The sequence below is a fragment of the Pelodiscus sinensis genome, chromosome 32 (genome assembly GCF_049634645.1).
Source record: "Pelodiscus sinensis isolate JC-2024 chromosome 32, ASM4963464v1, whole genome shotgun sequence".
Classification (NCBI taxonomy): domain Eukaryota; kingdom Metazoa; phylum Chordata; order Testudines; family Trionychidae; genus Pelodiscus; species Pelodiscus sinensis.
In genome coordinates, this window is record NC_134742.1 from 3,353,789 (window position 1) to 3,369,697 (window position 15,909).

The 15,909-nt window shown below is 52.7% G+C and overlaps 1 protein-coding gene across 3 annotated transcripts in view; it reads left to right on the forward strand.

Annotated features, from left to right (window-relative positions):
* LOC102448626 (butyrophilin subfamily 3 member A3-like) overlaps window positions 1-15,340 on the forward strand; it is a 38,844-nt gene extending 23,504 nt beyond the window's left edge. For all 3 annotated transcript variants that reach the window (XM_075913636.1, XM_075913635.1, XM_075913637.1), the window contains 3 exons: window positions 8,322-8,354; window positions 10,224-10,399; window positions 14,500-15,340. In XM_075913636.1, the coding sequence (XP_075769751.1) occupies window positions 8,322-8,354; window positions 10,224-10,399; window positions 14,500-15,258 (968 nt within the window). In that variant the 3' untranslated portion in view covers window positions 15,259-15,340. The remainder of the gene's footprint in view (window positions 1-8,321; window positions 8,355-10,223; window positions 10,400-14,499) is intronic.
* The last annotated feature ends 569 nt before the right edge of the window (window positions 15,341-15,909 follow it).

Consider the following 15,909-nt stretch of genomic DNA (forward strand, 5'->3'; position numbering starts at 1 on the left):
AGGGCAACTAAAATGATCAGGGGTTTGGAACAGGTCCCATATGAAGAGAGGCTAAAGAGACTGGGACTTTTCAGCTTAGAAAAGAGGAGACTGAGGGGGGATATGATAGAGGTCTATAAAAGCATGAGTGGTGTGGAGAAGGCGCATAAAGAAAAGTTCTTCATTAGTTCCCATAATAGAAGGACTAGAGGACACCAAATGAAATTAATGGGTAGCAGGCTTCAAACTAATAACAGAAAGTTGTTCTTCACAAAGCAAATAGTCAACCAGTAGAACTCCTTGCTGCAGGAGGCTGTGAAGACTAGAACTATAACAGAGTTTAAAGAAAAGTTAGATAAATTCATGGAGGCTGGGTCCATGGAGTGGTATTAGCCGGGGGTAGAAATGGTTTCCCTGGCCTCTGTTTGTGGAAGGCTGGAGATGGATGGTACAAGACAAATGGCTTGGTCATTGTCTTCGGTCCATCCCCTCCAGGGTACCTAGTGTTGGCTGCTGTCAGCAGACAGGCTACTGGGCTAGATGGACCTTTGGTCTGACCCAGTACATCCGTTCTAAGCTCAGGGCTCAGGGTCGGGGGTCTCACTGAACCACCTTGATTTTCATGCAATCCTGCTCCTGGGTGGCCAGGCTGGCAGCTATCCTGCCCTAGACGGCCACTTTCCTGTGCCTAGTGTGAAGGTCGTGGATGAGGTCCACGATCATGTCCGCAGTAGACCAGGCGGGTGCCGGCCCCTTGCGGCCCTGGGCAGGCTCCTGGGAGCCGCCATCCTGGTCCCGGGAAGTGGCAGAGGGCTGGGTGGCAGCGGGTGGCTGGTTCGTACTGTGCCAGGTGCAGGGTCTGCTGGCTGAGTGCTGGCAGGCTTGCACCTGGCACGGGCACCATAGCCAGCCCGTGCCCCTTTAAGGGCTCCAGGGCCAGGAGGGGGCAGAAGAGTTTCCCTGGTGGTGCCCAGAGTGGCCACCAGTGAAAGGTGGGGAGGGCTAGCCTCCCACTAGTTCGAATTAAGTGGCTACACAGCCCTTAATTCGAACTACTTATTTCGAACTAGGCATTAGGCCTCATACAATGACATTTACCTAGTTCAAATTAAGCGCACCGCTAGTTCGAATTAAGCGCACCGCTAGTTTGAATTAAGTTCGAACTAGCGGTTTGCATGTGTAGCGCCTATCAAAGTTAATTCGAACTAACGTCTGTTAGTTTGAATTAACTGTGTAGTGTAGACATACCCAGAGGAGGTATGATTATCCATTCTAAAGAGAGCAGCACTGTGCCTACGACCAGTCTTGCCCAAAACAACGTCTACAGCACAGACGCGCTCAGTCAATTCATGCAACCAATCGGTCTGCAGCGAAACACCAGATTTGACTTTTTGGTCGAGGGCATGTAAGCAGCTCGTGTTGTCGAGCCACAACGTCAGGTCCCTCTCCTGTTTCTTCATCGCCTATGGCTATTCTGCAATCAACAAGCCACCATAACATCGGACCGATGGGTCTTGGAAGTTGTGGCATCCGGCTTCACAATCCCTTTCATATCCATTCCTCTCACCACCCCACCATCTCCGTTCCTTTTCAGGGACGCATCTCACGAGGATCTCTTAAAACAGGAAGTCCATCGCCTCCTATCTATTGGGGCCACAGAGAGAGTTCCAAGACAGCTCAGAGCAATAGGCTTCTACTCCCGTTATTTCCTCACTCAGAAGAAAACAGGAGGATGGATACCCATTCTCGATCTGAGGAAGCTGAATCACCACCTCCAGAAACAGTGGTTCAAAATGGTGACCCTCTCTACCATTATACCATCCCTAAACAATGAAGATTGGTTTGCAGCCCTTGAATTTCAAGATGCTTATTTCTACATTGCTATCCATCCAGCACACAGAGGATTCCTTTGCTTTGTTGTTGGCAACAATCATTTCCAATATCGAGTGTTACTATTTGGCCTCACATCTGCTCCCAGGGTTTTCGCAAAAACTCTTTCAGTATTGGCGTCGCAGAGAAGTCACGATCTTCCCTTACCTCGACGACTGCCTCATAAAAGGTCGATCACAGAAAGAAACATTCCATATGGTCACACTAGCCAGGCTTTCAACTTCCTCGGCCTTATCATAAACAAACAGAAGTCCATGGTGGAGCCGACACAGGCCATAAATTTCATAGGGGCATGACTCTAATCTATCGCGGCTCGGGCATACTTACCTGTGGAATGATTCCAGGCAATACAAGATCTAATTACCATTCTGAGGCATGCCCCTGCTGTGTCGGTGCTCACTTGGCTGCAACTGATGGGGCACATGGCTGCCACCACGTTCATGGTTCAGCACGTAAGACTACATTTTCACTGCCTTCAGCATTGGCTGGCATCAGTGTATATCCCGACAAAACACAGCATTCACAAGACAGTAGCTCCTCTAACCCATGTTCGCAGATCCCTACTGTGGTGGACCAAACCAAATAATCTCATGGCGAGTGTCCCATTCCACTGACCTCAACCGTTGAATCAGCTGACCACAGATGCCTCCCTCACCGGTTGGGGTGCCCATATGAATGGCATGACAGTCCAGGGCAGGTGATCAACAACAGAATTGGCTCTTCACATAAATCTTCTCAAGCTCAGAGAAGTCTTCCATGCATGCAGACACTTCCATGTCCACATAACTGGGACAACCATCATAATATGACCGACAACATCACAACAATGTCTTATGTAAATCAGCAGAGAGGGGCACGCTCCCAGTTGCTTTGTGTGGAAGCAATCCAGCTATGGAACTGGTGTATTCAAAATGACATCACCTTAATAGCATCTTACTTACCTGGCACGGGCAATGCTGTTGCAGACTCGCTGAGCAGACATTTCCTTCACGATCACGAGTGGGAGATTCACATGGACATCCTTTGGTGCATCTTCCACCTCTGGGGATCTCTGCGAATAGACCTATTCACCACCTACAACAACACAAAGTATCACCACTATTGTTCCAGAGCAGGCATTGGGAAGGAATCACTGGGAGATGCATTCCTGATCAGCTGGAAGATTCCCCTAATCTATTATCAGAGGGGTAGCCATGTTAGTCTGAATCTGTAAAAGCGGCAAGGAGTCCTGTGGCACCTTAGGGTATGTCTACACTAGCTCGTTAGTTCGAGCTAGGTAGGCAAATGAGGGCAACCGGGGTTGCAAATGAAGCCCGGGATTTAAATATCCCGGGCTTCATTTGCATGTTCCCGGGCGCCGCCATTTTTAAATCCCCCTTAGTCCAAACTCCGTGCATGCGGCTACACGCGGCACGGAGTAGGTAGTTCAAATTAGGATATCTTATTTGAACTACCGTTACTCCTCGTGGAACCTCAAGGTGTACCGGTAGTTCGAATTAGAGATCCTAATTCGAACTACCTACTCTGTGCTGCATGTAGCCGCGGGCACGGAGTTCAGACTAAGGGGGATTTAAAAATAGCGGTGCCCGGGAACATGCAAATGAAGCCCGGGATATTTAAATCCCGGGCTTCATTTGCAACCCCGGTTGCCCTCATTTACCTACCTAGCTCAAACTAATGAGCTAGTGTAGACATACCCTTATAGACTAACCGAAGCGTTGGAGCATAAGCTTTCGTGGGCAAAGACCCCCTTCGTCTACATGCATCAGACAAAGTGGGTCTTTGCCCACGAAAGCTTATGCTCCAATGCTTCGGTTAGTCTATAAGGTGCCACAGGACTCCTCGCCACTTTGCCCTTAAACTATGTGTTTCCCCCAACTGTGCTCATACCCTCAGTTCTAGAGAAAATCAACACAGATTCAGCATGAGTGATTCTCAGAGCTCCAGCATGGGGAAGACAATCATGGTACCTATTCCTGTGCCAAATGTCCTTACAACCACCTTACTCTCTTCCTCCCCACCAGACCTGCTTTCTCAGAACTGCAGCTTTTTCCTTCATCCAAGACCAGAGACCCTATATTTAACAGCATGGCTCCTAGCTGGTTCAAAACATCTGAAGATCTCTGCTCGGAGCAAGTAAAGGCAATCTTAATACATAGTAGAAGGGAGTCTACCTGAAGGACTTACCTAGCTAAGTGGCGGAGATTTGTGACCTGGTGTGCCGATAACCAGCTCTGGAGCTTGGTGACAGCTTTTCATCCCTTGACTTTACAGGATGCATACTTCCATATACCCATATTACTGGCTCACAGATGTTTTCTCCATTTACCCTACGTTCATGACATTACCAGTATATGGTCCTACCCTTCAGACTCTTCACAGCACCCAGAGTATTTTCCAAGGTGTTATCAGTGGTCACTGCTCATCTCACAAAATGTGGAGTCAGTATCTACCCTTACTTGGCTGACTGCCTACAAGAACCAGACACGATTCCCATCATCACACTCATGTGGTCCTAAGCTGTTTCCGCTTTCTAAGACCTCTTGTAAACCATGGCAAGTCAATGCTCAGTGCCTATCCAATCCATCCAATTTATTGGTGCCCATCTCAATTTTATCACAGCCAGGGTCTCTCTACCTACCAACAGATTCATCCACATCAGCCAACTAGCACATTTCCTCCGCAAGATGCCATCAATCTCGGCCCATGACTGCCTACAACTTCTAGGTCACATGGCATTGTGCAACCTGGTGGTTCCCAATGCAAGACTACGAGATGTCTCCAAGGCTGGCTCCAACTCAAATACAAGCCACATGTGCACCAGATGACCAGAATATTATCACTCCTACACGCAGTGAAGGCATCATTATAATGGGGGACAAAATTATCCAACCTCTGCACAGGCATACCCTTTCAAAGCCCAGGACTTACAGTAGTCATCACCACAGATGCCTCTCTCACTGGATGGGGAGCACACATGAAACGACCGACAGCACAAAGCCTAATGACCTCAGCAGATCAAACCACACATCAGTGTCCTCAAACTTAGGCCAGTATGACTAGCATGCCAAAAATTACTTCCCCATACCACGAGAATTCATATCGGAATATATACGGACCATATGGGATGTATATTCTGCATAAACAGGCAAGGAAGTGCTCGATCACAAACTCTTTGCAAGCAAGCCATCACACTTTGGAACTGGTTCCTAGCCTGAGAATTTGCATAAGAGCATGCCATCTCCCTTGGGCCCTCAATACAACAGTAGGGGTGTGTCTAGCTACATGCCTCCGTCGACGGAGGCATGTAGATTAGACAGATCAGCAGAGGGAAATGAAGCTGCGATTTAAATAATCACGGCTTCATTTAAATTTACATGGCTGCCGAGCTGAGCCGACAAACAGCTGATCAGCTGTTTGTCGGCTCAGCGCGCTAGTCTGGACGCTCCCCTGCCGACATCAAAGCCCTTTGTCGGCAGCCCCGTTATTCCTCGTGGGATGAGGTTTACCGGGGCTGCCGACAAAGGGCTTTGATGTCGGCAGGGTAGTATCCAGACTAGCGTGCTGAGCCGACAAACAGCTGATCAGCTTTTTGTCGGCTCAGCGTGCTAGCCATGTAAATTTAAATGAAGCCGCGATTATTTAAATCGCGGCTTCATTTCCCTCTGCCGATCTGTCTAATCTACATGCCTCTGTCGACGGAGGCATGTAGTCTAGAGACACCCTAGATGCCCTCAGCATAGCTCTACCCCGGGATCAGGAGTGGGAGCTCAATTACACAGTTCTGAGGAACATATTCAAACAACGGGGTTATCCACACATAAACCTATTTGCCAACAAGGCCAACAAAAACATTCCCAATGCATTGCTCCAAAGCGGGCATGGGGAAGCAATCCCCCAGGGATGCTCTCATCTTCAAGTATGACACCACACCCTTGCTTTATGCGTTTCCTCCCTTTTCCCTCCTCAACAGAGTCCTCATAAAGACATGAAAGGACAAAGCAAAAATCATCCTCATTTCACGAGGAGTAACGGTAGTTCGAACTAGGAAGCCTAGTTTGAACTACCTAGTTCGTGCCCCGTGTAGCCGTGCTGCACGGGGTTCGAACGAGCGGGGTTTTAAAAATGGCGGCACCCCGCTTATGCAAATGAAGCCCGGGAAATTCAAATCCCGGGCTTCATTTGCAAGTGCGGTATGCCTACATTACCCCGCTAGTTTGAACTAGCGGGGTAGTGTAGACATACCCTTATAGTTCTAGCCTTCACAGCCTCCTGCAGCAAGGAGTTCCACAGGTTGACTATTTGCTTTGTGAAGAACAACTTTCTGTTATTAGTTTGAAGCCTGCTACCCATTCATTTCATTTGGTGTCCTCTAGTCCTTCTATTATGGGAACTAATGAAGAACTTTTCTGTATGCACCCTCTCCACACCACTCATGTTTTTAGAGACCTCTATCCTATCCCCCCTCAGTCTCCTCTTTCCTAAGCTGAAAAGTCCCAGTCTCTTTAGCTTCTCTTCATATAGGATCTGTTCCAAACACCTGATCATTTTAGTTGCCCTCTCCTCTCCCACCCACTCTCTTCCCCTCTCCCACGTCCTTTTCCCAGTCTCCCTGAGTTTTGTTCAATAAAGAGAGTTTCTATTTTTGAACACACATGTCCTTTATTTTGTACATCAGGAAGGGGGGCTAGGGAGGGGTAAGTGGAAGGTATGGGGTACGAGCCCCTGATGTGGAGGACTGGGGTGGCTCTGCGGGCTCCTCGGGGTGGAAGATCTCCTGCAGCCCCCCGATTGTCCCACCCCGGATGGTAGCCTGCGGCAAGTGCAGCCGGGCTGATGGCCGAGTGCTGTGATGTGCCAAGTGCGGGCACTCAGGGAACTCCAAGACAGGACTGCTTTGCTGTCCCTCATCGAGTTAGACAAGCGAGCGGGGAACCCCAGAGATCCGTCTGTCCGGGGTGGGGGTCGGGTCCCTTTAAGCACAGCCCTCGGCTAGCCAGAGACAGCAGCTCCACGCTCTAAGTCCTAATCTGATGCCCTGCCGGCACTGCTTCCGGCCATCCTTAACCTCGGTTCAGGGTCCACTCAGTGTGGACATGCTAGTTCAAATTAGCAAAACTCTAATTCGAACTAGTTTTTAGGTCTAGATGCACTACTTCGAATGAGCTTAGTTCGAATTAACTAATTCGAATTTAGTTAGTTCAGATTAGTACTGTAGTGTAGACATACCCTAAGTGTCATTCTCCTTCTCCCTACGTGTAAACCCTGTTGTGCTAAGGTGTGTCCTCACCACGGGGCTGTATTGCTGATGGGTTTGGGTTTTTTGTCATTTTTATAATTTAACTTTACAAATTAATGATGGTCTCAGAATAAGCATGAGAATTCTCACACCAAAAGGTCACTTCAGAGAGTGTGCTGAGCTACCACAATGTGCTGCTATTTGAATAGAAGTGGAGCCTTAACCTTAGTTCTGAAAAGGAAATGAAATAAAATGAAATAACAACATGGAAATCATCCTTTGGTCAAGATGTATGAAGAGGGGAGGAGGGTTCTATGACTAGAAATCAAAGAAACAGCAAGTGCTCAAAGACTAGTGTAAGAAACCCTCCCCCCCATACTTGTACGTTTTTTAGAATAACCCCTGTAACTACATGATTCAGTGGCAGGCGTCATTGTTTTCCACAAAAGCAGAAACTTGCTTTAAATAGGTTTTCTTGGCTCGTTTGTAAGTGTAACATGTTTGCAAGTAGAGTTTGATTGTAACTTCGTAGGACTCGTTCCACAGGCAGTGGAGCTGTTTGAAATACAAAACAACCCAACCGCAAGGCTTATGCAGTGTGTGTGTAGCTGTGGGGGTTTTTCTCATTTATTCGACATTTCTAGTAGAATTTGTACCTTCCAATTTCTGCACCGTGTCACTCTGTACAATGTTGAATCCTGTGTATGTAGCGGGGTGGGCAGATTTTTCGGCCTGTGGCCACATCAAAATACGGAAATTGTAGGGGTGGCCAGGCAGGGAAGGAAACAGCCAGGCATGGCTCAGGCCTTGCCCCATTTGACCCCCTGTTCTCCAGCTCCCTACTGCCCCCCCAAGACTGCCTACCCCAATCCAACCCCCATTGCTCCTTGGCCAGGCCACCCCACCCCCGGACGCCTGTCCTATGTCCAATTCCCCCTCCCTCCGCTCTCTGCCCCATGACTGCACCACCCAGAGCACGAGGCTTGGTGGCACCACAGCTGTGCTGCCTGGACACAGCTTCTGTCACCCTGCCAGTGGCGTAAAGAGAAGGGACTGTGCGGGAAGGGAAATAAGCGATGGGGCTGAGGACGCAGCTCAGGGCCAGATAGAAGGGCCGGCAGGGCAGATGGGGCCCATGGGCCGTGGGTTGCTGTTTCTGAGATCGAGCGTCTGCTCCCATCACTCTCAGCTGGGTTTCTCTGCTTGGTTTCAGGCTGGAGAGGAGTTGCATTCCCTACAGGAGAAGGTAACTGACGTTAATGGTTTGTGAGTGTTCAGATGTCCCCTCCCATGTGACAATGCGGCTCCTTTGCCATCACGGTGGGAGCAGGCTGGGGCCTGAGATTTCAGGGCGTCAGCCCCAGCAGCTGCAGTTCAAAGATGCCGTCAAGTCACGACTCTTCTGCCAGGTGGTTTTGGCAGCAACCAGGGACAAGTTCAATATCCAGGGTCCCTTTTAACAACACCTCACAGAGCCGGCTTGATCCCTCCCCAGTAACCTGGGAAAACGACGCCCCCCGCAGCCTAGGCCCTGTGAGCCAGGGTGGGCTGGCCCGGGGCAGCGGCGGGTTTCTCTGGGCTGGGCTGCTCTGCCCTAGGAGGCAGCACGTCCCCCCGGTCTGAGCGTAACAAAAGACATTTGTGAAAAGGGAAGAGGCACCGAGCAGTAACCTGGGGAAACACCACAAACCCATTGCGCAGCTGCAGCCCCTCGCACGCGCCCACCCCTGGTCCCTGGCCGTGTCCCTGGCCTCAGCCTTGGCAGCACCGACCCAGAGTCTCTTCCCCATGGGCGCCCCCCCCAGAGGGAGAGAGGGGCAGTCGGTGACGTCTCTGCTGCTGCCTGCCCCTGCCACCCGTCCCCTACCCATCCTCTGTCCCTGCCCCCTGCTGCTGCAACCTGCCCCCTCCTCCTGTCCTCTGCCCACTGGGCTTCCTCCTTCTGCTCGCTGCTCAGAGCTGCCTCTGCGACACCCTGGCCTGACATCGCATAAGAACATAGACCAGCCAGACTGGATCAGACCAAAGGCCCATCTAACCCAGTGTCCTGTCTGCCAATAGAGGCCAGTCTCTGGTGCCCCAGAGGGAGGGAATCACAACAGGAAATCATCAAGTGATCCCTCCCCTGTCTCCCACCTCCAGAAACACAGAGGCTAGGGACACCATTGCGACCCAGCCTAGCTAATAGCAATTTATGGACCTCACCTCCATGAATCTATCTAGCTCTTTTTTGAACCCTGTTAAACTTCTAGCCTTCACCACATCCTCTGGCAAGGAGTTCCACTGAGTGAAGAAAAACTTCCTTTTGTTTGTTTTCAGCCTGCTTCCTATTAATTTCATTTGGTGACCCCTAGTTCTTATATTGTGGGAACAACTAAATAACATTTCCTTATTCGCTTTTTCCACACCCGACATGATTTTACAGACCTCTATCATATCCCTCCTTAGTCTCCTCTTTTCTAAGCTGAACAGTCCCAGTCTTTTTCATCTTTCTTCATATGGGACCCATTCCAAATCCCGAATCATTTTTGTTGTCCTTCTCTGAACCTTTTCCAATGCCAATATAGCTTTTTTTGAGATGAGGCAACCAAATCTGCACACACTGTTCAAGATGTGGGCGTACCACGGTTTTAGATAGAGGCAATATGATATTCTCTGTCTTATTCTTTATCCCTTTTGGAATGATTCCTAACATTTTGTTTGCTTTTTCGGCTGCCGCTGCACACTGCATGGTCCTCTTCAGAGAATTATCCACTGTGACTCCAAGATCTCTTTCCTGATTAGCTGTAACTAAATTAGCCCCCATCATATAGTATGTACAGTTGGGATTATTTTTTCCAGTGTGCATTACTTAACAGTTATCAACATAACATTTAATTTGCCATTTTCTTGCCAAATCTTGATCCCTTCTCTCTGCCACGGCCCCTCCCTGCCGGGGGGTGAGCTGCCCCTTGGGCTGGGCCGAGACCTCAGGGCTGCTCCCCACTCAGAGCCGGGCGCCCCTGGAGGCAGGAGAGTCCCTGAGTCACTGCCCAGCTGGGGCAGATTCTGTCTCTGACACCTTCAACCCTCCCCAGGGCCGAGCTCTGCCCCTCACGCTCTGATTCTCCCCCAGCCAACGTGACTCTGGATCCAGACACGGCGCATCCCCAGCTCGTCCTGTCGGAGGATGGGAAACATGTGAGCTGGGAAAGGACAAGGCAGCCACTGACTGACACCCCGGAGAGATATGACTTTTGGGAATGTGTGCTGGGCCGAGAGGGCTTCACCTCAGAGAGACATTGCTGGGAGGTGAAAGTGGGGGGCGGGCGATGGGCTGTGGGGGTGGCCACAGAGTCTGTGAGCAGGAAGGGAGGGGTCAGCCTAAGCCCCAAGGGTGGGATCTGGGCTGTGGGGCGGTGGGGGGGTCAGTTCTGGGCTCTCACTGACCCTGAGACCCCCCTGCCCCTGGGCCCCCCCAGCAGGATCCGGGTTTGTCTGGACTGTGACCAGGAGCAGGTGACATTTATCGATGCTGAAACCGAGGCTCCGATCTTCACTTTCCCGCCGGGCTCCCTCCCTGGGGAGAGAATCCGACCCTGGATCTGGGTGTGGGACACAGACACTGAGCTCCGACTGTCTCCCTGACACCAGCCCCTCTGGCCTCACACACCCCAGTCTGTGTGACCCTGGAGGACTCTCCTGTACCCCGCACCTGGCTCCTCCTCTCTATACCCCAGAAACTCCTATCCCTCCCTCCCTGCAGCTCCACTTACGGGAGGTGGAAGGACCCTACTGCAGCCCCAGGAGCAGACAGGCCCTGAAGGGCAGAGCTGGGGGCTGGGGCAGGGGGAGAGCAGAGTTCAGATCCAGTCACACAAATCGACCAACCCAGTGGCTCTGCCCCGCCCTAGCCCTCCGGCTGCCTTGGGGACTCTGGGGCAAGCTGGGCTCAGGAAAGCAGCCGGCCCTGGCTCCTCAAGCTGCTGCCTGCTGGGAACTTTGCTTTCCCCGGCAGAGCTGGAGACAAGGAGTGAGCTCCAGGTGGGGGCTGGGCTATTGCAACGCTGAACGGCGCTGCCTGGAATTGTAGCTGCCCAGAAAATCCCTGGCACGACGCTGCGAGCCCCCAGCCTGAGTGACGGGGGATGGGAGTGTCTGGGACAAGCCAGCAGGCCCGGCAGGGAGCTGCCTGAGCTAGTCTATGGGGGGCGCTGACCAGGGAACATCAGAGCAGCCAGACTGGCTCAGACCAAAGGCCCGTCCACCCCAGTGTCCTGTCGGCCCACAGTGGCCAGTGCCAGGTGCCCCAGAGGGAGGGAACAGAACAGGGAACATCTAGTGACCCCTCCCCTGTCGCCCATTTCCAGCCCCTGGCAAACAGAGTCCAGGGTCCCCATCCCTACCCATCCTGGCAAATAAGTATTGAAGAACCGAACCTCCATGAATTTATCCAGCTCTTACTTAAACCCCTTAAAGTTGCGTCTCCACTGCAGGGCTCAACTCAACATAAGCTACACAAAGTGAGCTACGTCAACTGTGTATCTTATTTTGAAATTGGGAACGTCTACACAGCACTTATTTTGAAATGGAGCTCTCGTCCTCCAACTTCCCTTATTCCTCGTACAATAAATGTGGCCATATTTTGTCACAATTTCGAAATAAATACCTGCTGTGTAGTTGCGGACTAAGTTATTTTGAAATAAAGTTGCAGCGTTGACGTACTCTTAAAGTGCTGGTCTTCACAACATCCTCTGGCAAGGAGTTCCACAGGGTGATTGTGCGCTGTGTCAAGAAAATCTTCCTTTTGTTTGTCTTAATCCTGCTACCTATGCATTTAATTTGGTGACTCTTTGTTCTTAGGTTACTAGCCAATTAGCCCGTCATAAGAATGGATTTTCAGGTCTCTCCTCTATGTCCTATTCCCTTTCTATCTTGCTCTTCTTTCCTAAGCCTCCGGTCTCTCTCTCCGTCTCTCTCTCTCTCCTCCTCTTACTGCCTCCCCCTGTCCCTCTCTCCGCTCTCTTCCACCTCCTGCCTCTCTCCATCTCTCTTTCTCTTCTCCCCCTTCTGCCTCTCATGCTCTCTCTGCTCTCCTCCATGCTCCTCCGCCCCCCTCTCTGTCTCCGTCGGGGATGCACACTTCTCGACCCCCTTCGCTTCCCGCTGTGGCACTCGGCTGACTTCTACGCTGCCACCCCCATGCTGCATGGGGACTGCAGAGCCTAAACGGCCGTTTTCGCTGCTTGCTCCCGTGCGGTGGCCCGTCTGAGTGCCGCAGAAGTCAGCCGAGTGCCATGGCGGAAGGCGAAGGACATTACAGAGGCAACAGTGCCGCCCAGTGGCAACAGAAAATATTATTTCTGCATTACAGAAGCACAGCGTTACGCTCTGGAGCAAAATGCAGGACAATGTAGCACTTTAAAGACTAACAAGATGGTTTATTAGATGATGAGCTTTCGTGGGCCAGACCCACTTCCTCAGATCAAATAGTGGAAGAAAGTAGTCACAACCATATATACCAAAGGATACAATTTAAAAAAAATGAACAAATATGAAAAGGACAAATCACATTGCAGAACAGCAGGGGGATGCGGGGGGGTGGGAAGGGGGAGGAAGGAAGGTAAGTGTCTGTGAATTGCTGATATTAAAGGTAGGGAGAGTGGGATGACAGACATTAGGCTTTTATATATATGATGGGAACAAGTAAATAACTTTTCCTTATTCACTTTTTCCACACCCATCATGATTTTACAGACCTCTATCCTATCCCCCTTTCATCTCTTTTCTTTGCTGAAAACTCTTTTTCATCTCTCTTCTTATGGGACCTGTTCCAAACCCCGACTCATTTTTGGTGCCCTTTTCTGACCCAGAGCTGGGACATTTGCTCAACCTCCTGTATTCATTCTGGAGTAGTACTGTCCCTGCCATCACACCCATCCCTTTGCATCTGATGAGAATCAGTCACATTCCACAAACATCCCATTATCCTGGCACAACCAAACTCTGACCTTGCTCTAAGGTAGGATCAGAGAAAGTTGCATGCCACATATGGTGGGTCTGGCTCTTACCATTTAGGAAGAGTACTTGAACAAACAGACTCAGAAAGAGACAGACAGACATGCAAACTCTCTCAAATATAGAGTGGGTTTCTGTTTTGTGAAGTAAGTTACAAACTTCTGCAAATCCAGCAGTAGGGGGAGCATCTTTCTCTGTCGTCCCTGCTACATAACAACTCTGTGTACAGCGGGGAATCATTTTGCCTCTGCCATGTAGGAAGAAAAGAAATGAGGGTATGTCTACACTACAGCGCTAATTCGAACTAACTTAGTTCGAATTAGTTAATTCGAACTAAGCTAATTCGCACTAACGCGTCTAGAACTAAAAACTAGTTTGAATTAGCATTTTGCTAATTCGAACTAGCACGTCCACACTGATTGGATGCAGGGGGGCATTTAAGGGCAGCTGAAACAGGTTTTGGCAGGGCATCAGGTCTGTAGTTGCTTTGTGTGGCTGCTGTCTGAGGCTATCTGAGGCTCGAGCTTAAAGGGAGCCCCCTGGACAGCCGGTTCTCAGCTTTTCCTGCTTCCTTGCCAACCTTGCCAAGGGACAGCAAAGCGTTGGTCTCTGTGCCCGTCTGTGTCGGTGCTTCCCTTCGGGGGGGACCGCCGCAGGTGGCAACATGGAGCCACAGCTCGCCCTGCACCTTCTGGTGCACTTTCTGGACTTGCTGCTGCAAGCCTGCCACCAATGGCTCGAGGCTGCCTGGCACCACCTGGTGCACGTCAGCCCCCTGCCTCTCCGCCTGGCCGCCCTGGGGGCCGTGGAGGAGCCGCGGCGGCGCCCCGGCACCGGCGTGCCCCGCCGCGTCTGGCGTCTGGACACCAGCACCGACTGGTGGGACTGCATCGTCCTGGAGTGCTGGGAGGACCGACAGTGGACCCAGGACTTCAGGATGAGGAGGGACACCTTCCTGGAGCTCTGCGAGTGGCTCGCCCCTGCCCTGCGCAGAAGAGACACTCGCATGAGGCCCGGCATCCCCCTCCAGAAGCGGGTGGCCATCGCCCTATGGAAGCTCTCCACGCCGGACAGCTACCGATCCGTCGGGAACCAGTTCGGCGTGGGGAGATCCACCGTCGGAGCGGTGCTCATGCAGGTATGGCACTCGTTGGCCACCGAGCCGTGGGGGAGGGGGGCTGCGAGGAGGGGATGGGCTGCCCCAGGGACAAAGGGGGGGGGGCGGGCGGAGGCGACAGCGCCCCGCACCGGAGGGGTCGGTCTGTCCCGGCCGTACTACACGCCGCCAGGGGGGTTGCTACCGGGAGTGGGGCGTGGGCCACTGCCAGGGCACGAACGCTCCCAGCCACCCGGGTGCCCCACTGATTGGCGCTTTGCTGTGTCTCTCTCCGCAGGTGGTCAAGGCCATCAACCGGGTGCTGCTCCGCAGGGTGGTCCGCCTCGCCAACCCGGACACTGTCATCCGGGGATTCGGCACCCTCGGCTTCCCCAACTGCAGGGGGGCCATTGACGGGATGCACATCCCCATCCGTGCCCCGGAACACCAGGCATCCCGGTACGTCAACCGCAAGGGGTACTTCTCCATGATCCTGCAGGCCGTGTGTGACCACCGGGGACAGTTCACGGACATTAATGTGGGCTGGTCCGGCAAAGCACACGATGCCCGGGTGTACCGCAACTCCTCCGTGTGCCAGCGGCTGCAGGCCGGGACCTTCTTCCCCGACCGCCACATCAGGGTCGGGGACGTGGACATGCCCATGTGCCTGGTGGGGGATGCCTCCTACCCACTGCAGCCGTGGCTCATGAAGCCCTACACGGGGCACCTCAATCCCTCCCGCCAGACCTTCAATGCCAGGCTGACCTGGGCCCGCATCGTGGTGGAGGGGGCCTTCGGGCGACTGAAAGCCCGCTTTCGATGCCTTCTCACCCGTCTGGACCTGGCCGAGCACAACATCCCTCCCGTGGTGGCAGCATGTTGTGTGCTCCACAATTTGTGTGAGCGGAAGGGGGAGGCTTTCCTGCCAGCTGAGGCTGACCGCATGGCTGGACACTACGGTCAGCCCTGCACCGCCGCCATCCGGGAAGCCCAGCGGGGGGCCGTCCGGATCCGGGAAGCCCTGCGGGAGAGCTTCCTGGTGGAGGAGGAGGACTGACCTCTCCCTTGCATGCCCCACTGGGGCCTTCTTCCACCCTACCCCCCTTCCCCTTTCCCCTCCCTACCTACTGTGAAATAAAGACACCTGTTTTTCAAACAAAAACGTATGTTTATTTAACATAAGTGGGGTGGGGAGAGGGAGGGGAGAGGGTGGGAGAGGGGAGGGGGAAACCTGGGATGAGGGAGCTGGAAGGGGAGGGAAGGGAGGAAGGGAAAGGAAAGCTCAGTGGTGGGAGTCCGGCTGCCTCTCCCGTCTCGCCACACTGTGGGTCTGGGGGCGTCGGTGGGAAATGGTTGTGGAGGGGGGGGGGCCAGGAGGGACAGGGGGTGTGGAGGAAGCAGGAGCGGAAGCAGGAGCGGGAGCAGGAGCGGGAGCAGGAGGGGGAGCAGGAGGAGAAAGGGGAGCAGGGGGATGAGGAAATGGGAAGCGGTCGAGCAGGCTCTGGAGGTGGCCTCGCAGGGCACGGCCCTGCTCCTCCAGGGCCTCCAGACTCCTCCGGCGCAGCCTCAGGTCCTCCTGGACCCAGTGGTCCTGGGTGCGGAGCTGGTGGTCCATGAACCGGAGGTGCCGCCTTTGGTACTCCTCCTCGTTCCTGGCTCTCCTGCTTGCCCGGGCGCGGGCGGCTGCTGCAGGCGGGGTGGTGCGCCC